Here is a 22,620-nt window from a genome sequence, read left to right as displayed (position 1 = left end):
TGGCACAAACGATAATGCATCATACAGAGGACCCTAACTAATCCTAGTGGCCAACTGAAAATATTTGTAGATCTCTCTCAAATACTTGTAAAGACTAATTTTTTCTAAGGTTGATACACTTTCCATGTCAGGTGGTACAACTACAGTATATATACACATACAACTATTGGTTGTACTGCCTGACATAAAAATGCATTTAACCACTTTAAAATGTTATTTAACAACTGAAACTTGTTTAAACACATTGTTCATGACTCAAAAATATGCATTACATCAATTTTGAAAAGATTTTTAAAAACACCTTTTTTTGAATCTTTATTTGTCAGTGACCCATATATGAACACTGCAATTGTGTTTGGATCCACACCAGATTGCCTGAACAAGGTGGTTTCTGCCCAACTGAAAACAAAGTCCGAACGCAGTTCGGTTGTGGTGAGAAATCAATCCGACCCCATGGACCAACTGTATCATAATTCATAACTGATAATAGGAAATGTGATGCATAATTCTGCGGGTGAGCACATTTCTTATCACCGTTGAAAGCCAAAGAACACCTCTGCATCTTAAAAGACACTTAATATTCAGTAATATTATTGATTTGACTGAACTGACAACATGGGAACAAAACTTGAAATTAATTAAGCGATTGTCTTCTGTAGAGCTGCTTTATAACTGAATCAAATTCATTTCATAATTGATGAACTGTGCCACATCAATACTGTTATTGAACTGAACTGCATCAACACTAAGCGGACTTGAGCTGAATATTGACACTACAATTTTCTATATTTGTCTCATAATTGACAGTTTGCTTCATCGATTCCATTATTTTCCTTTTTATTGTGAGGCTGCTTTGAAACAATCTGTATCGTATAAAGCGCTATATTTTTATCACCTTTTAGTTTTAGTTTCTTGCTCTTCTCCGAAAGAGGTGCACTGCAAAGATGCTGTCTCAACGAAGTCTTGATATCTAACTGATATAATGTATCAGTTTGAGTGAGAATCAAGGCTTATATGTATTCGTATTTGTGCGTGTTGTCAATCCATCATGATGGATGAGGTTATGAAGAACATACTGTAAACAGGTGCACCAATGAGAGGTCAGTTTTACTCACATGTGACTTGCATAAACACATTTTAGAATGTTTTGAAAAGTTGCCTTGTGAAAGTGAATCAAACCAAGAAAATAAAAGATCTTTTCAGCAGGTCTGAAAACATCTTTAGCATGCTTATGTTCTGATGGCAACAGTTTCTGAATGGCCCAGTTTTAAAGCTTATGTTTACTTAAAAATGTCTGACCAGACTGCTGGGGAAACACGAAAATCCTGTTTTCCATGATATGTCGCCGTTAAATGGTGCCATTCTAGGTCCACGTCCTGAGCCCCAAGAGCGTGGTGATAAACGAACAGTCGTGCTATATTGCAACACATTATCAACCATTTTATTTTGGTTTTGGCTAAGAGGAATGGGTAGAGAATTGCGCTAAATCTAACAGCGGGCTGCGCAGTAAGCCTCGAGTATGGCTCTTTGCTCCCTAAGGCTAGCATTTTTCACATTGCTTTTTCACACATCACTTTTTCTCAATAGATGCCACAGTCAAATGGTGACATTTTTCTGGAGGGTGGGACACAAGAGAGTGACAAGAAAGGCTTGACAGCGTATTTCACTCATTAACGCATTCAAAACATACCGTGATTGACTGTGCTTTGATTCTGAGAATCGGGGTGTATGACTGATCCACCTGCTGCCATACTGTTTGAGTCATGTACTCTGAAGTACAACGAGGTTCAATTATGCACGCCAAAACCATTCTTACTCACACAGTCACCTCCAAACTCCTTACCTGATAGTCAAGTAGCAGTTATTCAGGTTACCGACCGTGAAGTAGTCCGCCGCTGTGACGATGTCTATGCCATGGGGGAAGGTGCCCTGTGGAGACAGGATATCTCAGGGAATCAGATTAGATACACAGACTCAGCAGGCTTCACAGAACACGGCCTGTTGCACTACAGATCAGTGGAGGTGTTTATAATGGATCTGAATAGTCTTCATGCAAGTGTATTTTTTTTTTCTTCATTGTACCTGTCTGCCCACATTCTCTTGGAAAGCAGCCTAAAAAAAGAAAAGGAAGCAAACATTACATTTTCTGAAATGTCTTATTGTATGCAGCTGCAGTACGTCAAATTAAAGCTGAAGTGCGTAGTTTTTCTGTTATAATACTTTCTAGGTTTAAATGTGTCCAAGGTCAAAAAACTTCTCATAATTTTCTCACAGCATTGGAAATGGTTCGATAAAGGATTCAGACTCTCTAAACCCCTCCTTTCTGAGTGCTTATTCTGCTCTGATTGCGACCCAGTCTGTTGTGATTTGTCTACTCTGCTCTGATTGGTCAGGTGGACCAGTCTGTTGTGATTGGACGACCACTTACAGCGCATATTGGAAACTAAACCCCAATTTGCATATCTGAATTTCAGCTGCTTCCTTAGCACTTGTACACGAACAGTAACAATTACGTAGTTTTTCATATCAATTCGAGCGTGAGTCCACATCCTTTGAAAGTGCAGCAAAGTAGATTTGCTTCCACAGCATAGAAAATAGCATCTTCTCGACAAAACTTTATTGCATTATTTTCCTGTTGTCACTGTAAAGCTTCTTTGAATTGTAAAAAGCACTATATAAATAAAGGTGACTTCTGTTGTTCACTTGCCGTGTTAAACACCGACTCAACCAATGCAGAGAGTTTAGGGTTGGAGTGTTTTTACAAACCAATTTACCAAATTTTACACACTTCAGCTTTAAAGAAAACTTCAGGACAAACTCACAGACGCAGCCTTTCTGCAGGTGATGTTCCTGTCAAATACAGTTGCGATGACCAGCGCACTGTAAAGGTAGAAAGATCATTAATAGAATGACATCTATCTATATATCTATGATAATACATCAATTAGGACAGCTGTTATTCTATTTTTATGTGCATCCTAACTCTTGACATACATTGGTTTTGTTAGTTTTGTCAGCCTGAGGTGACATACATTTAACGTTTTCACTCAAATATGTACAGCTCAAAACCTTTAGATCTTTCAGCTCCAGTGATGAGGCATATTATTAAAAACATAGTGTGTAGTTCTCATCTTAAAACTCATCTATTATTTCAGTGCCCCCATAAACCTGTTGCACTTTTCCCTTTATTCCACCACTCCTCCTCCTCCTCAATCGAGCTGTGAGAACGTGCCCGCGAGGTATTCCCACCGTCACTCACAGCCCGGGAGAATGAAGTACACAAACATATACACGCACAAGCCTACGGGCTTAACACGGCCGTGCTGGTTTCGATTAACAACTGATAGTGGCCTGGAGCAGCATAAAATGGACAGAGACTAAACATGCATGCGGAGCTAGACGTGTCACTGTTATTGTTTCATAATAACGCCTTACGGAAACCACTGAAAACTTCTGCCAGTACTGATCACACAAAAATGTAATTACAGTAAATAGAGACTGAAGATTCAAACAGGAATTAAAAGTACCATTAACGTGCTTCGTACAATTTGTGAGCCGAATCTTTTGAAGTCCTACAATAAGATTGTGAAAAACAAACCAGACTTCAAACCAGAATTTCTTCAAATATGACTGAAGAAAGTCATACATATTTGGAACAGGATTTAGTTTTGAGGGAACTTTTCATGTAAATGAAGTGGGAAAAAAAGATGATTTATTATTCTTAAGGATCTGCTTTGTTTTGTGAAAACTTTTGTATATACACTACTTTTTTTTTTTTTAAAGAAATCTCTTATGCTTGCTGCATTTGATCAAAAATACAGTAAAAACAGTAATATTGTGAAATATTATTACAATTTTAAATAACTAACTTCTAATGCAATTTATTCCTGTGATGACAAAGCTGAACTTTCAGCAACATTACTCCAGTCTTCAGTGTCACATGATCCTTTAGTAATCATTCTAATATGATTTGATGCTTAAGAAACATTTTATTATTATCAATGTTGAAAACATATTTTATTCATATTTTTGTGATTCTTTTTCACAATTCTTTGATGAAGAGAAAGCATTTATTTTTGTAAAAAATGCAATTGATTTAATACATCCTTGTTGAATAAAAGTAATAATTTCTTTAAAAAAAAAAAAAAAAAATCTTACTGATCCCAAACTTCTCGACGGTAGTGTATAAAAAAAAAAAAAAGAGAAAAAAATAACAATAGCGTAGTTTCATGCAATGACATGGTTTCTGAAAGCGTCAGTAAGCTCATAGAAACAGCTTATGACTGCTGATGAAATTTGAACAGGACTCGACAGGCCTACAGCCTGGGTGCCAAATGGCGACCGAAACCCACGACAACAGACGAAACCTGGCAGCACCGTGGGGGTAGGGAGGAGGGAAGTTACGGGGAGGGCCAACAAACTGAAGGAGCAATGCAAAAGCACAGTCAGTTACACACAGGCCCACACTTGTCCTAAACAGGGAGGGAGGGGAAGGGGGGCAGTGCAGCATCTTTCAGCTGTCATTCTCGTAATATCATTATATTTTTATGGTGACTGAAAGGCTTACTGTTGAACCTTGGGAGGGGAAAAAAAAAAAATGCTTTCTGCTGATGAAACTGTTTCACTAAGCTGATTCACCACTACATCACCACACAAACTTAACATGGCATAATTGCTAGACGAATTACAGAATACAGTTACACAGCAAAGTTAAATACAGCAAACCTCTAACCATAAGTCTGAGTAAAAATAGAAAGCACCACCGTTAAAGCAAACACGCAACTTCCTTGTGGGACACCGCAGAAAATATGTTAGCAATCTGAAAAAGATTAATTAAATAATAATACTGCTGTGAAGGCTGTCACGATACCCAATTAAAATTTTTGTCGATCAATAGGCAAAATACCAGAGCGCATTCTAAGGACAAGAATCCATGAACTGCATTATTAGATCATTTTATGAGGCTGCACGATATATTCAAGCCATTAAAATCATAATATAGCATAGTGCTATTGTGAAATCACAAAGGCTGCGATTCAATTCAATAAATATATGAGCTGTGGGTTTGACAGTGAAGTGCGATGCTTTATTTACACACATTCAGGTTACGAGTTTCTTTCAGTGTCTCAGAGTAAATGCTACTCCACATGAACTCAGTTCATTTGGGAATGCATAAAAAGTCTGATGCGCTTTGGGTTTCACAGCAAAGTGTTCCATGGGTATTTTTATAAAAAATAAAAAAAATTGATTATCCACTTAATCATCAAAATAAATCGACCGATCACTTGATTACCAAAACAGTCGTTAGCGAAAGCCCTAAGGGTGTGTTTACACTTACAAAACAAAAGGTATAAGGATAAGGTCAACCTGATTTGTTGACGTATATTTTGTGACAGAACTTTCCGAACATTTAAACAAAGACATATTTAAAACAGTTCATGTGACTACAGTGGTTCAACCTTAATGTTATGAAGCGACGAGAATACTTTTTGTGTGCCAAAAAAAATAAAATAAATAAATAAATAAAAATAATGACTTTTCAACAATATCTAGTGATGGGCGATTTCTAAACACTGCTTCGAAGCTTTACGAATCTTTTGTTTCTAATCAGTGGTTCGGAGTGCCAAAATCACTTGATTTCAGTAAACGAGGCTTCGTTATGTCATAAGCGTTTCGAAATTTCAATAGTTCGGGTGTCTTTGGCTGTTTGATATGCGATCTAAACCGCTGATTCGAAAATAAAAGATTTGTAAAGCTTCGAAGCTTCACGAAGCAGTGTTTTGAAATCGCCCATCACTAGATATTGTTGAATAAAGTCGTTATTTTGTTTTTTTGGTGCACAAAAAGTATTCTTGTCGCTTCATAACATAAAGGTTGAACCACTGTAGTCACAGGAACTGTTTTAAATATGTCTTTAGTAGCTTTCTGGGCAATGAAAAAGGAAATGATCTTGCTCTCAATGGAGGCCTCACTGAGACATTGGATTTTATCAAAAATATCTTAATTTGTGTTCCAAAGATGAACGAAGGTCTTACGGGTGTGGAACGACATGAGGGTGAGTAATTAATGACAGACATTTCATTTTTGGATGAACTAACCCTTCAACAGGGCAATTGCATCAGAGTTCATTTTATTCAAACCAAACCTGTTAAGTGTGAACACACTCCAAGAGAGATCTGGACTTGATCCAAAAACATGACATTTCTTCTTTGGCAATAATAATACAATGATCAGTGATATCTAATGCTACAGTGAAACATGAAAGAACAGCACCAACTAATTTTCTTTCATACGTCAACCACATGGAATCTGTGCAGATAACCAAAAAAATCAACAAGGTCTACACAGCCTCCACCCCTTGCTTGTTCTTTTATTTAGTATTTTAGCTATATGTAATTCGATAATGCTTTCAGCTACCAATAACAGCAGTACTATCAGCACTGGTTAACACATTTTACCATCCTTCTGCAGATTTTCTCCAAAAAATCAGTGTAAAAAAAAAAAAAAAATGTAAAAATCAGTCATATATATCAAAGCAGTACTGGATCTTTGAGGAACATTTAAGCAGGTGTGGTCTACAACAGCTTGTTATGCATTTTAGAGCTTTGGAAGAAATGAAGACTGTCAAGAAATAATTTTAGGCTTCATTGTCACATTGTATTCATCAGCACACAAGTCATATGGACTACAAAATATTGCTTTTACTGTGGGCTTTTTGTCCTTTTTGGAGCTTAACCTATAAAAGATTCTTCAAATGTCTAAAAACAAACAAACAAACAAAAAAAGTTTCACAGGGTTGCTCATAATGAGTGTAAAAGCTGGCAAAGATGTGACATTTATTACAGTACTAAGATTCATGGCTGACTTAATTCTTTGCTTTCAGACGTTAAACCATGGAGCTTTTATTCTGGTAGGAAACCACAAGAAAGTCTTAAATAGATTGACAAACTATCCCCAATACAAATTTGGGAAGACAGTTGGCAATTGCTGCGTTCTCAAATGCACGTTATAAGTGACTCACAGCGCTTGTAATTCATATGAAGTAGCATTTCCTGCAAACGAGCCGCTCCAAGACACTGAAAAAACGAATCATGAGCATGTGTGAACGAACACAATGCCAAGCTTCAAGTACCGAAGCTAGGAGCTCTTTTGTTTTGTTTTTTGACAAATCAAAGGGAGTGGTTCTCATTTTTGCAGTTTGGCATCCCTGTTTGTAACAACATGACTGTGTTGGGTGAATTATTAATGTAATTTTCTGTCAAAATTATCTTTTTTTTTTTTGTATGCGCACCTTTATATTAAGTATTTACCTTGGCTTGTAAAAAAAAGCTACTTGTGAGGAATTCTGATTCATCATTTGAATTTCTCTTTACCTTCCGTGTTATTATATATGGTAAATGTACAAAACACATTTTAGTAGCAGCATGGCCTTGCTAATACATTATTTTTCTTTCATTATAATTTAAGTAGAGCTACAATACAGTTCATGGTTGTTGCTTGCATAGACACATAGATGCACAGACCAACATACTAAACTGTACTTTCTCAATAGGGAGAGGTTCTGAGCTGTAAGAGGTGTATAAACTGGTTTTAAGGCGGTAAATAACTACAGCCAGGAGAACAGGTATGCGAAGAGGCTGTTACGATCCTTGTCCTTCCCTCCTGGAAGTTCAAATCTCATTAAATCTCCATATATGTCCACAAAGTTGGGGGTTGGGAATTATGGTTGAGAGAATTATAACAAACAGTAATCTTCTTTCAAATAGAATTTGCTGTGACAATTTTCTTAAAATAATTACAAGGTAGTTTGGAGGAAAAAGGTCAATTCCTGGCTTGCTGACTAAAGAACAAATAGCCTTCACTATGTGGGCTGCAGTTTTGCTGCCAGTCTCACTAATCCAATTCCACAGCCTAACCTCATTTACAAAAAAAAAACTATTTTCATTGGAGAGAAAGTGTAACTGTAATGTCAACAGAGCCACCCAAGTTGAGCTGTCATTTTCACCCATCACTGACATCAGATCAGCTCTCGCCACAGTTGGTTCTGGTGCGCAAAGAGCTTTCGTACTGGAGAACATCCAAAAACACCTTCACAGAGATCTAGAAAGGTCACGGCAAATGCTTGAACAAATAGTCAGTTTGAATCCAGAGTTGGGAAAGAATATATTTTCGTATATTCATATTTAAGATGAATTACTCTAAATCTGATCCATATGTCTGCCACACAGGAAAACTATTAAGTTGGATTATTTAAAAGAATAAATAACATAGTAAAGTTAACTCTGTGAATTAAGAGCCAAAAGTAATATATTAAATAGATTTTTTTTTAAATGCAAGTCTATAGCACAAATGGTATGGGATGAAATATTTACCCAAGTTTGACACTTAAGGTTGGTAACTTAATTAGCAAATTTAACCAATGGAATAAACAACATGCATAATGTCTCAGTGATGGTGTTGGGCTCGTACCTGGCAATCTGGTTGACGTAAGGCTTTAGTTCGCTTGGCTCATAGGCACGGGCAAAAGCCCAGCACACGTAGCAGGCTGCATCACGTACATTTGATCCCAAACTGCATGCTCCCCTTTTCTCGTCATATATCAGCGCTTTTAGAACCAGAGGCACCACTGTAGGAGTCATACAGACAAAACATTAGTATGCAAAAATCATTTGTTATGCAATCCAAATTATTTAAATACATAATTACATACATATACACACACATACATGGGTCATTGATGAATATGGTTTTTAAAAGTGTAAAAAAAACATAATGGAGATATAATTCATTTTGAAGTTTTATTAAGTGTTAACAATGAGATTATGTGGTTTTTATAATCAATTCACACTGCTTTTGTCATTTTTTACAACATGGACAAAATTTGTCACCAAAAAGACATTCGGTTTAACCAAAATTTCAGTTTTACCGAATGACGATATTTTCAAACAGTGTTAACAGGCTGATATCTAGCTAGCTAGCACAAGGACAATCAAACATTTTATATTTAGTACAAGTTTTTAAAATATTAAAACATTTTTCCATGTTTTATAACGGTTGTACCGAATGACCTGATGATTCGGGACATTAGCAAGTGAAAACATGAATTTTTTAAATAGTTAAAAGAGAGTTAGTTACTTTGCTTCATGACCATGTGGTCCTTTGCAGATGTCTGAACGATGTCACATCTTGTCACATGATATTGACCGCATGACTTGATCCAAAATGGTCCCTTTATATTGGTTACTCCAAATGACATCAATGAAATTCATTTTTCCAGACATTCTTTCTCATAACAAAGCAACGACTTCTACACATAATTTTAATACCATTTTACGCTATGTTGATAAATGATGTTATATAATCATGCCAGAATAAAAAAAATATATATACGTTTATTATATTTTAAGATATTTTAATCACAAATGAAATGGCTGTATTGGCCTTTGGACGGTTAAACTGAATGACCTTTTGACACTTCAAAATCTTTAAAATACCTTTATATGTAGCAAAATATATTTAAAACCTTTTGGATTCAATAAAAGAGATCTAGTTGTACTACCTTACATACTTTGGATGTCATATCTTTGTTTTTTATTATTATTATTAAGGCCTTTGGACGAAAAAAATGACGCGTTACATCATTGACCCACATACATGCATACATACATACATACAATATATATGGTAAAGCTACATTTTCAGCATCATTACTCCAGTCTTCAGTGTCACATGATCCTTCAGAAATCATTGTAATATGATGATTTGCTGCTTAAGAAACATTTCTTATTATTATCAATGTTGAAAACAGCTGTGCTGCTTCATATTATTATGAAAAGAGTGATACTTCTTTTTCAGGATTCTGTGATAAATAGAAAGTTCAAAAGATCTGCATTTATTTTAAATAATATTCTGTAACATTTTAAATGTTTTTACTATCACATTTGATTAATTTAATGCATCCTTACTGAATAAAAGTATTAAATTCTTAAAAATAATCTTACTGACCACAAACTTTAACTTTTTTATATAGTTATATAACTAGAAAAATTACATATATAATTAGATTTATACAATTATATGAACTAGATTATTACATATTCATAATAAAATGTGAGTGGTGCATAAATATACACAAACACACACCAAAGAAGAAAAGAGTATTGATAGTTGACTTTTCAAAGAACCTCATTACAAGGAAATATCTTCCTAAAACTTAGGTGGAGCCAAAATTTTGTATTAAAAGTATTAAGAGTTCATGATTCATGCTATATGTGCAAATTAATGAGAATACATTTCAAAACACAAAACTACCATTAAATTTATACAAACTGAGATCCAAACCCAGCGTCAATAACTGTTCAGAACAAAAATTTTCATAAGCATGCTGAAAGACACATCAGGTGCATCACACATTTGGCTTCATGCAAATCTCACTGGTTGTCCTCAATATCTCCACACCCCTCTGACAACATCCTCAAACCTGCTTCACACCTAACTCTACCACTCCTGGGCTAATTCAACCATTTAGGCAAACAAAAGGCACAAACAGTCTTGTCTGGCTTCTTGTCCATGTGGATTCTCACTAACAGGTAAGACAGAAGGCAAACGAGCAATGTATCGTGGCTTGGGGCTTGCCTAATATTAGGCACATTGATGCTGCCTCAGGGCTCTACTGCTTGGGCATAGACTCCACCCCACAGAGTCAACACCTCAGAAAGCAAGAGACTCATCAGACTCATCAGAAACGTGACAGAACACCTAAAGAGCAGAGCACCCGCTTTCAAGGACAATCACATCAGCCAAACTGTTCTACTGTGGGACTGTCATTAACTTCAGAAGGTCCACTGTGGACGTATTCCATTGACGATACTTCCAACATCCTGTCGAAGCTGACAACAGGTAAGGCTGCAACAGCCAAGTCACTAAAATTTTCAAATTTTCAAACTGTTCTTATTGCCGTTTGAATGTACTTCTAGCATTTGTTAAGGCTGATGAAGTTTGTAGCAGGTGTTTCAGGGGTAGATCTAAATTGCTGACCATAGAGACACCTGTTAGAAAATACTCTTTTGTGTTTGCCATGTGGTTGTACACATATACACAGAGTCTAAAAAGTCAAACAATTTACAAAAAATTCTTGTATTACGCAAAAATCACAAGATATCGGTGTACTCACTGAAGAGTGATTAAGAACCACAAAACAAGGAAACAACGCATAATACAGCAAAAATTTCACATTACAAAAATGTTTTTTTAATTTTTTAATTTGTGCCTTGAGGAGGGAGCGGCTTCATATGAAACATGGGAGTCAAAACCTGAGCCACCACTTCTTGCGACAGTGTGTGACAAACAGGTTCCTTAAGGCGGAGTCATTTTCTGCATAACTTACCTGGCAATCTCTTTCTTCAATCTTCTTCCCAATACAAACCTTCAGGCCTCAAAATCTTTGCACACTTACCGGACCATTATGTATTCTCATTGTAGCGCAGACTTGTTGAAGGAAATTCTTTCAATCACAGAAGCAGTCCAATTGGTAACTCGTGTTATAACAGATGAAAATCCATTCTAATACCTCTGGTAGAGTCTCTACATTCACAGCGTGAGTGAGATAAACTTTTAAAAGTCTGGAGTTTGTATCTTGCAGGTAAGGTCATGGGAAACAGGTGTATGTGGTTTCCCACGCCATCAGGTTTTGATGAAGGGGAGCATGTTTCTACAGGCCTACACTGGCTTCACTAGTGCAGCTAGAGCATGTCATGCTAACACGCAGACCAGCAAGCAATACAGAACTGCTACAAACTAGTTGAAAAGCTTAAGGGACTGTGAACATGCATAGTTCCTTTTTATAAACCTCAAGTAGTGACCCAACAAACAGAAGATGCTTTGCTCCAGTGTGCGGCAGAACTGTTGATGTATTTTTTTCTTCTGTTTCCAGATAAGGCTGACAAACCACACATTATTGGACTGGAATAACTACACCAATATGGACATTCTCCAGGGGAGAAAACCGAAGAAACCCCATTACATTCCACGCCCTCCTGGCAAACCTTTCAAATATCAGTGCTTCCAATGTCCCTTCACCTGCAACATCAAGTCTCATCTCTTCAACCACATGAAGTACAATCTTTGCAAGAATTCCATCTCTCTGGTATCACAGCGCATGGAACAGACAGGAAAAACAACCAGAGCTTCCCAGCATAATCTTCCTTTCAATCAGACCAGTAAAGAGCCACCCCTGGAAGCTGAATCCAACAAACCTATAGAAATAGTCAACGACAAGGTTGAACAAGAGGAGATGGTTAAAGAAACAAGACAAATGCCTGGAAGTCCCATCAAGGAGGTCAGTAAGCAAGTCCCTGAGCCAGTCCGTGAAACCAGGGACAAAAGTGCAGACATGGACATTGCACAGAACAAAATCTCTTCAGCTTTCTCGCCAGTTACACGAACAGGGGAAAGTGAAACTCTATCTCGGTCTCCACACAAAGACGATCAAACATCTTCATCCATTTCTCAATTCTACACTCAAATGGCACCTTGGGTTCCACCTGTTTCCACAGCACCTCTTCTTCCTCTAATACAAGACTATCCTTCATACATGGTACCCGAGAGGCCCTTGCACTCCCTCTATGCGCCCTACCCACATAACCAAGCAAACACCCCAGCCTACCAACTAACACCCCGAGAGACCCAGAGACCTCTGGTGCCATCACCTTTGGTCCCGCCTAGCCCTTCTCTTCTCCACTCTTATCACTACAGATATGGTCATTCAATTATACCCGGTCCACCTCTACCCTACAGCCTCTACCAACACCCTGAACTATCCATGTCCTTACAGAGAACCAGGTATCTTCCTGTAGATGTGTACAGCAACAGATTTTATCCTCGAGAGTACGGAGGGCACCTGGTCCCCATTTCTCATCAGGATTCTTACAGCAGACTTCCTGAAGACATGGCTGTCCAGGAGCACAGTCCAGGAGACAAAGGTACTCGCCAGAGTCCTTTAGAAGGATGTGCCGCCTCTGGGTCTCCAGACAGGCCCAGTACCGCAGATGTTACCCAGCGTAACCCTGCTGCAATTAGGCTCGCTTCCCATGGGGAGTCACTCCCAATCAGTCAATCACATCATGTCTTACCAGGGACAACTACAGCAACCAACAACTTAACCAAGAAATCATGTGGACAACCTCAAGAAAACATGCTACAAAATAGAAAGATGTAAGTAAACTATGTGAGACATAAAAGGTCCTAAAGACACTTTGTATCACAGTCAAAAAAAAAAAAAAAAAAAAAAAAAAAAAAAATGTGGTTAGCTTGCCCACAGGCAAGTTAATGTTTTTTTCTACTCTTTACAGAACTTAAATTAACATGGGTATCTTGTTTTTTTCTAGGAATGAACCCCAAACCACTGATTCTCCAAGAAGCAGTGAGATTTCATCAGAAAAGGAAGAGGATGAAGAAAATGAGGAGGAGCCAGGTCCTCTTAACCTTTCAAAGAGGGACCAGGCCATATCCAGCAACATGACACACCACTACTCTGACCGAGAGCTACATTATGATTCAGACAGTAGTCAAGAAGAGGCACCGCTCAACCTCTGCCTCAGGAGACAGCCCAACAACCAAGCCTTGCCCAACACCACAGGCTCTGAAACTCCAGAGAGACAAACCATCATAAATGTTGAGGTATCCACAATTGCTTCACATAGAAAACAAGACCTAGACCCATGTGACCAGAGACACTCAGCGGCCTTTGCTCTGTGTCAGCTAGCTAGTTCAAGGGACGTTATCAGTGACTCCTCTATTGGCCAACAAGAAATGGCCGAGAGTCAAAACAGCCAACGCCTTCCTCCCCCAGACAAGTGCCCAGTCAAAGACACTCCAGACACACCCAAACAGAGCACACGGGCACTGGGTCAAAAACGGGCAAACAACAGACCTCTGAGGCACAATACCAAAAGAGCAAAGGTAAAAGAACCATCCCGAACTCAAAGAAAGAGGTCACAAAACTGCTGATGCAGAGATTTCAAAGAATGGAATGCTGCAATTCAAATAGCTGAAAGAAAGGAGTTTCAGTGAAAAGATCAATTCTCAAGAGACTTTACAGGAAGATGGCCAACCTCTTTCAGCTGTCAGAGGCCATGGGATCAAATTCAAAGACTATGCATGAACTGATAAAATGTATACCTTTAATCCAATGTAAGTTGCTTTGGATAAAAGCGTCTGGCTAATGGATAAATATATATGTAGATAATTCCAAAATAAAACATTATGCACTGATTGGAAAAAGAAGGCAGCCCAGATAGTCACTGAAAGTTTTTGATAGACTTACAAAAGTATGTATCAGTTCATTAAAGGAAGCTGGGTGGTGGCATTTTTATTATTTTCTTTTTTTTAAAATAAAGAAGCAAGTCAAACTTGCACTATTTGAATAAAGTGTTTGCATAAAGTAAAGTATGTTGCTTATGAGTGTTTTTAAACTGAGTATGGTAGGGGCGGTACAATGTTTAGATTAAGATTATAGCAATAATTTATGTCAGTGGGTAAGGTAAACTTAAACTCAATTTTCAAACTTATTACAATAGAAAATTAAAAAAGAGAATACAAACTAACCATCTGGAAGACGTGAAGGAAGCAGGAGTCCTCTCCGGCCTAGCTCTGCAAGAGCCAGGCAGCCCCCGTGCCAAGCATTATCCGTTTCCTGGAAACTGCAATATGCAGAAAAATACCTCACTAAGTATTTGAAGATACTTAATACACATCATCTTTAGTGGTTTAACGGATCACAAAACTCACGGTTTGGATCATATTACGATTTTTGAGTCACGGATCGGATCAATTTTCAGATCAACAAGAAAAAAAAATTTAGGGGTGGGGGTAACTTTCCATTTATTACTTACAGTAAAGCACACTTTAAGTACTCTGATACCACAGCAAAAAAACTACTAGCCTAACTAATAAAGTTAAAACATTATTAAAGGCAAGTGAACAGTCAGTAAAAAATATAAATAAATACACTAATTACAAGCATACAATACAGTATAGCCTAACAAAATTACATATAAAGTAAGGTCTAACTGTAGTATTGATTTCAGGTACAGAAATGTAATAATTAAATGTAAAATAATACTATGTTCACTGTATAAATTTAATATAGATTAATCTTTGTTAAAGCTGTTTTGTAGTTCGATTAACATTAATGGACCAATAGAGGGCATGGACCAAAAATAATGGTACACATCCTTCTTTTGTTCTCTTTCTTGTTCTCATTACAAGAATACTTGTTGAGACTGGTATTTTGACCCAATTTTATGTGTGTATGTGTCCATGCAAGTGTAAGTAGACGTTAAAGAAGAATCAATTCAGAGTTTGCACACGACCTGAAACGCGCCTCGGGTATGTGCAGCTCTGCGCACAGATAACAGCGCACGAGTACCGAATTAAATTCTCTTTTTCCACTTCTAGTGCTGGAACGGTTTCACATCTTTTGAATGTGTAAACTAGTTGCAAATGATAAACTTTCAGTCTATGGTGGTCAAACTTGAAATTAATCCGCGAATCACATGCGTGCTGAACCGTGGGTCCTGGTCCGTACAACAACGATCCGTTTAACCCCTAATCGTTATATCTCAGGCTTCTGTTATATCATGACACACCTGAAACACTCTAAAACAGATTCAACCACTTCATCTGCGAGCTCTTTAGGTAGTCTACCAGTCACCCTTCCAATCCTGCAGGTGGTTAAAGAGAAAGACCAGTTAAAAAGGAATCATTTTAGCACTCTAGGGATTATTACAGAGAAATATGGAATTACTGTCATACCTAGCCTAGACAGTCAAAATCAAACAAAGTGTAATTCATAACCTTGACTGTTCTCACCCCTTTGCAGAAGACCATCGCACTATTGTCTCTTTGTCTTTCAGTCCCACCAAAAGTTGTTCTGCAAATATGAATAAGAAAATTAGCAGTAACAAGATAGCATTTAGTTATTTAGCAAACAAAACAAACAGACATGAAAATACGCATGGATATTTACCAATGACATTCTCTACTTCCTGAGGGATGTCATAGTCCTCCTCTTGACTGACAGACTCTAGATCAGGTTTTGTATCCTCTATGCTTCCAGTAGCAGAAGACAGAGCCAGGTTCACGGCGAGTGACCGACTTCCTCTCTGGTATCTGGATGCAATCATACAAAATGCTTACAAACAAGCTGACACTTTTGAGCATTCCTTCTTTCATTTTTATGTTTTTGTCAATCGGTCTCTTACCTCCATTTGGCCAAACGTGGTTTTAGACAGGTCAAGCCAAGCCTCTGGACAACTTTTACTCCCAGCTTACGCAACGTGGCCTGGTTACTTTCAGCTATTCTCTTCTGGTTCAGGCACTGAAGCACTGTGGGGGCTGCAATCGAAGGGGGTCAGGTAAAGACTAGCGAACATTTATGTATTTGTATGTTTTGGTTTTTTAGAGACCAAAGAAAAACCTATACACACCATACTGCAGGAAGTCATCACGTTTCCCATGCTTGAAGAGCTGGGCCTGGTGAGAAATCATCACTTGATTAGGATGGTTACGGTGTTTGCTAATATTCTTTGATATGCAAAGAAAATTTAAGTAACTGTGCTTAAAGTCCTGCAGTACACATACCCCTAGTTGGGAAATACCAAACTACCCCAACTACCCATTAAAAATCTTTACTTTACCTATATATCCTTAGGTTGATGCGGAGTCAAATTTATTAAAATGAATTAACCCATTTGCAATGCATCTTATAAAAATCTGAATACAGTTACGCTCTATACCAGCAGCAGTATCTTGTAATTGCCAAGTTTAAAAGTGCACCGCTGCTTTAAAGTTCCTGCTCCCTGCCTTACGGCACTTAAAGCATATATGCAAATTGTTGATGGCAGTTTTAGCACCCCAGGCATTCCCAAACACACGGAGCCAGTTTTGAGCGCCTCAGGCGGTAGACATGCTTCACGAAAGAATAACAACTGCAGGACTGTTTTCACTGCTCTCTGGACTTTAAACCATGCAGGATGCCCAAATGCAAAGACAAATTCTGATAAGGATCAGTCACTAAAATGAGCAATTATGAGCATTTTAATAGAGCAATGTAAAAACACAGGTAGGAGGGAATGTAACTTCTGCCTCTCTTGGTTTTGGCAGGTATCGGCTGCATAGCTACAAATACAAGAATTATAGGCTTAAAGGCCATTCACACCGATAACTATAACAATAACTATATTAGTGTCCACACCAACAGACAATATCATTCTGTTTATTATAGGCACACGCTGCAGTTGTTATCTGCCTCTGTAATGCTCGAGCTCTTTAAAGCAGGATGATTCTGATTGGCTATCAACTTTTATTGTTCACAAGCTGTGGAAAAAAAAAAGTTCCGAAAGTGATTCCAAATATGAGCCTCAACTATTTGACTGTAACTTGAGTATTTGACCATTTACAGCTTTGACCAAGTCAGTAAGAATCTGAAAGGGAAATATAATGTTTTAATCATTTGTACCTGCCCAATCATCAATAATTTTGCCTAATAATGCATAATAAAAAATATTAAATATTAATATATAGTTAAAACTAAAAAAAATATATATATATATATATATATATATATATATATATATATATATATATATATATATATATATTTTTTTTTTTTTTTTTTTTTTTTTACTAAATATTAATATATTAATATTTAATATTTTTTATATATATTGTGTGTAAGAGAGTGTGTGTACAGACTGGGAGCCCATGTCCAACAAAATAAAATGACAAGTGAACAAAAATGCAAGTGAACAAGTGACAAGTGACAAGTGAACGAAAATGCATAATGTAGTACATAGCTAAAGATCAACTGTTGATGGATTGTTTTTGCCAAAGGGTTTGTTTTGGAGGCTCACCAGGGACTGCAAAGCTCCATCAAGGGCCACAGTTCCCTCCATGGTCATTTCACTGGTCTGAGAGATGGTGGTCAGACACCAGTCCAGAAAATCACCCAGACGCTTCTGCTTCACATCTGGACGGGTCACAAACCTGAGCAGATAATAACAATCTTTTAAGGAAAGAGATCTTCTACAAGTGTTTAAACAGTGCCATCTACTGCTCAGTGAGAAAACTGTCAATATTTTGCAGTAAACACTCACTTTTGGATATTATAAGAGTGGCACTCACTGGAAATAATTTTTATTACACCTGGTGAAATTTTATTTCCATTTAGACAAGTGGATGCAAAATGCTTAAAGCAAGAAGTAAAAAAAAAAAATTAAATAAATCATGTTTTCCAAACTGCTTTTCACTAAATGAATGCAAGAAAGAATGATATTTAATTTTTTTTTATATGCATCAATACCCTGTACATTATTAGACTAAAGAACTAAACAGCAACATATATATATATATATATATATATATACACACAGTGGCATGAAAAAGTATGTGAACCCCTTGCAGAATCTGTGAAAATGAGAATTATTTTAATAAAAGAAGAAGGATAATAAAAAAATGCATGTTATTTTTTGTTTAGTACTGTCCTGAGTAAGATATTTTACATAAAAGATGTTTGCATTTAGTTCACAAGACAAAACAATAGCTGAATTTATTAAAATAACCCCATTCATAAGTATGTGAACCATTGATTCTCAATCAGCAGTGACTGTAGGATTTTGAGATCTGTTTTCATACTGAGGACAACTGAGGGACTCAAACACAACTATTAAAAAAGGTTCAAACATTCACTGATGCTCCAGAAGGAAACACGATGCTTTAAGAGTCGGGGTGTGAAAACTTTTGAACAGGATGAAGATGTCACAATTTTTCTTATTATATTTAAATATCATTGTTTTTCATTTAGTACTGCCCTTCGGAACCAACAGAAGATACTTGCATGTTTCCCGGCAGAAAAATTAAGTACAATTTACCTTGATATTTGAATTCAAAAGTTTTCACCCCTCGGCTCTTAACGCATCATGTTTTCTTCTGGAGCATCAGTGAATGTTTGAACCTTTTTTAATAGTTGAGTTTGAGTCCCTCAGTTGTCCTCAGTGTGAAAAGATGAATCTCAAAATCATACAGCCACTGCTGGAAAGGGTTCAAATATGCAAAAATGCTTGAAAACTGATGAATCTGCAGGAGCTGGAGGATTTTTCTGAAGAACAGAGCTCAGTTTAACTGCTCAGGACAAACAAGAGACTCATGAGCAACCATCACAAAACATAAAAACAGTCGTGGATCATCAGGTAACCACACACAGTATTGAGAATCAATGGTTCACATACTTATGAATGGGGTTATTTTAATAAATTCAGCTATTGTTTTGTCTTGTGAACTAAATGCAAACATCTTTTATGTAAAATATCTTACTCAGGACAGTACTAAATAAAAAATAACATGCATTTTTATTATCCCTCTTATTTTATTAAAATAATTCTCATTTTCACAGATTCTGCAAGGGGTTCACATACTTTTTCATGCCACTGTGTGTGTATATATATATATATATATATATATATATATATATATATATATATATATATATATATATATAATAGCAATATTTATATTTACTTTATTGCTTAATTTATATTGCAAGCAAAATCATTTAAATATTTGATACATTGGCCAGCTCTACCCAGATATTAAAACACACATATATAGAGGAATAACACATAACATGTAACTTACTTTGATACAAGCACTGATGCAGCATCTCGAGATTTGTCACTGACTCTGAGAAAGGACTGCCAAAAAACAATGATGACACAAAGGCCACGTTAAGTAAAAATTATTTTTTAAATATTATTAGTAAAACTGGCAAAGAATTAATAAAATAAAAATGTAAAAATATAATAATAAACTTTAACCACCCTCACTGACATTAATAAGGATGTTAAAGTCTATGGTGGTCTGTGATTGTAGGTGTTACCTTGGCAACAGCCAAAATACGATCCATTATGGTCTCCCTGTTCAGCCCGGAGTCAGCAGACAGGTGGCCATCCAGACGGGACAAGTCAAAGGGAATGAGACATGTCATGGAGAGCCAGAGGAGGAGTATGTAGCGTGTTTCCCAGGTCTAATACAGAAACATAAAGTCAACTAAGTAGATGATATACAACTTGTTTTGTGCTTTGGGGAGGATAAATTACAAAAAACACATGGATGGCATTTTTCCAGACATGACAAATGGTGACCTGCTGCAACTAGTTACCACCTGAAGCGATTCAGTTGTCATTTCTTGCTCAATAAATACAAATGTCAATAAATAAAATGATAGGTCAATGTTAAGACATTAAATCTGAAATGAGAGACTTGTTCAAAAGCAGTGGCCTCAAAAGTTAAGACATGTCTGCAGTATCAGTAGTGCCAAGCACAGACTCAATTTGGTACCCGCACATCTGAACACTTGCATAAGTGCACCTGATGCAAAATACCCACCTGGTGAGATATGCCTAGTTCTGTCATGAAACTCTAGATGGCGCAGGCTGATGGGTCCTTAATGCAAGCTGAGTTAAAGGTGCCCTAGATTATGTTTTTAAAAGATGTAATATAAGTCTAAGGTGTCCCCTGAATGTGTCTGTGAAGTTTCAGCTCAAAATACCCCATAGGTTTTTTTTTTATTAATTTTTTTAACTGCCTATTTTGGGGCATCATTATAAACGCTCTGATTTATGCTGTGGCCCCTTTAAATCCCGTGCTCTCCGCCCACAGAGCTCACGCTTGACTTAAACAGTGCCTTAACAAAGTTTACACAGCTAATATAACCCTCAAAATGGATCTTTACAAAGTGTTCGTCATGCATGCGTCGGATTACGTGAGTATTGTATACTGTTATATTGTTTACATTTGATTCTGAATGAATTTGAGGCTATGCTGCGTGGCTGAAGCTAACATTACACACTGTTGGAGAGATTTATAAAGAATAAAGTTGTGTTTATGCATTATACAGACTGCAAGTGTTTAATAATGAAAATAGCGACGGCTCTTGTCTCCGTGAATACAGTAAGAAATGATGGTAACTTTAACCACATTTAACAGTACATTAGCAACATGCTAACGAAACATTTAGAAAGACAATTTACAAATATCACTAAAAATATCATAATATCATGGATCATGTCAGTTATTATTGCTCCATCTGCCATTTTTCGCTGTTGTTCTTGCTTGTTTACCTAGTCTGATTATTCACCTGTGCAGATCCAGACGTTCTGCCCTTGTCTAATGCCTTTCATAATGATAATGTTGGGAACATGGGCTGGCATATGCAAATATTGGGGGGCGTACATATTAATGATCCCGACTGTTACGTAACAGTCGGTGTTATGTTGAGATTCACCTGTTCTTCGGAGGTCTTTTAAACAAATGAGATTTACATAAGAAGGAGGAAACAATGGAGTTTGAGACTCACTGTATGTCATTTCCATGTACTGAACTCTTGTTATACAACTATGCCAAGATAAATTCAATTTTTCATTCGAGGGCACCTTTAACAGTTAACTACTAGGCGTGTAAATCGGAAGGTTCATCACAATACGATACAACATCGATTCTTATAGCCAGCGACAATATTTGCCAATACCTCAAAAAATTCTGCGATATGATCCGATTCAGGGGGTATATCGATCAATATAGCGATATTATGATATTATGTGCCTATTTTACACAACCAGTTTAATTTTTTTTTTTACTCACAAATGCAACCAAAATATATAACATATATTTATTTCATAATTTCACATCCAGCACCCTGATTGAGACATCCACAAATAAAAAACTCAAGTCACACAGGAGATCAGTAATCTGATGTCAGCTGATGACATGGTAACAGTCAAGATTAGAAGTAGTACTTTAATCTACCGAAAAACAAGTAAATATATTTATATATAAACATTACAAAAATTAAAAGCTGTTTCATTGTTCTTCAATGTATAGCAAGGCTTTTTTATTGCGGCAACAACATATAGATAGGACAGAACAAGATAGGCTATTAATATTCTTTCATTGCGCAAAAGTATTATAATATGAAAGGCTCGAATACAGAATGATGTGCTTGAAGGAACAGTTTATTGAGCCTTTTCTTTTTAGAGTTTTAAATTCCAGTTACTGTGCACATAAAGAACAACTCATAGTGCTCTCTTTTCCAGTGCTGTGATCTAACAGACACCCAGCAGAAAGTAACATGATTTAGAAACAGCAATAAACTCTTGCAAGATGAAGCCCTTTAATGTATTGCAAAACCATAGACCTTTATCTACTGAAGCACAAATCTAAGTTAAAAAAAGACTGAATTCAGTGGCCTATTCATGTGCTGCCTGAGATTTGTGAGCTCTTCTCTTTTGTGTCTTTCTGCAATGCTTTAAAAACGAGCAACTGACAAACATTTCTGAAGTTTCAGCAACCGACTGGTCAGTGACAGATTGTGAAAATAATGTGTATAATGTAAATAATGTGTAAATACATAAATATGACCTACATTTATCGATTTGTTACGCGGTGCATCGATACATTGTCTCGTTAGACATATAATCGATGTATCAATCTATATCGATGTATTGTTACACCCATATTAACTACTGGCACAAGCTGATTGGTTCATGTCGCATCTGCAGCCAATGA

General features: G+C 36.8%; 2 protein-coding genes across 2 annotated transcripts in view; one reads left to right on the top strand and one right to left on the bottom strand.

The window, feature by feature from the left end:
* The window catches only part of tbcd (tubulin folding cofactor D), a 53,738-nt gene that overhangs the window by 27,625 nt on the left and 3,493 nt on the right, over positions 1 to 22,620 (bottom strand). Inside the window, exons 5-17 of the mRNA XM_048182698.1 lie at positions 19,934 to 20,080; positions 19,693 to 19,748; positions 17,913 to 18,045; positions 16,488 to 16,533; positions 16,263 to 16,395; positions 16,028 to 16,170; positions 15,871 to 15,931; positions 15,648 to 15,722; positions 14,605 to 14,699; positions 8,470 to 8,626; positions 2,823 to 2,880; positions 2,083 to 2,112; positions 1,844 to 1,929 (exon numbers count right to left, since the gene is read on the bottom strand). Of these exons, the coding sequence (XP_048038655.1) occupies positions 1,844 to 1,929; positions 2,083 to 2,112; positions 2,823 to 2,880; positions 8,470 to 8,626; positions 14,605 to 14,699; positions 15,648 to 15,722; positions 15,871 to 15,931; positions 16,028 to 16,170; positions 16,263 to 16,395; positions 16,488 to 16,533; positions 17,913 to 18,045; positions 19,693 to 19,748; positions 19,934 to 20,080 (1,220 nt within the window). The remainder of the gene's footprint in view (positions 1 to 1,843; positions 1,930 to 2,082; positions 2,113 to 2,822; positions 2,881 to 8,469; positions 8,627 to 14,604; positions 14,700 to 15,647; positions 15,723 to 15,870; positions 15,932 to 16,027; positions 16,171 to 16,262; positions 16,396 to 16,487; positions 16,534 to 17,912; positions 18,046 to 19,692; positions 19,749 to 19,933; positions 20,081 to 22,620) is intronic.
* znf750 (zinc finger protein 750) lies at positions 10,110 to 14,445 on the top strand. The gene is made up of 3 exons (XM_048182710.1): positions 10,110 to 10,899; positions 11,933 to 13,212; positions 13,386 to 14,445. Exons 2-3 carry the CDS (start codon positions 11,981 to 11,983, stop codon positions 14,005 to 14,007), a joined length of 1,854 nt encoding a protein of 617 aa, XP_048038667.1. The 5' UTR covers positions 10,110 to 10,899; positions 11,933 to 11,980; the 3' UTR covers positions 14,008 to 14,445.

Source organism: Megalobrama amblycephala, linkage group LG1 (genome assembly GCF_018812025.1).
Source record: "Megalobrama amblycephala isolate DHTTF-2021 linkage group LG1, ASM1881202v1, whole genome shotgun sequence".
NCBI lineage: Eukaryota > Metazoa > Chordata > Actinopteri > Cypriniformes > Xenocyprididae > Megalobrama > Megalobrama amblycephala.
The sequence above is the reverse complement of the archived record's forward strand: the minus strand, read 5'-3'. Positions and strand labels throughout refer to the sequence as shown.

Excerpts from the sequence above, each read along its gene's own strand:
- znf750 (XM_048182710.1), top strand. The coding sequence starts at position 11,981 with ATGGACATTCTCCAGGGGAGAAAACCGAAGAAACCCCATTACATTCCA. Across the intron at positions 13,213-13,385 it reads ATGCTACAAAATAGAAAGAT|GAATGAACCCCAAACCACTG; the intron begins GTAAGTAAACTA and ends GTTTTTTTCTAG.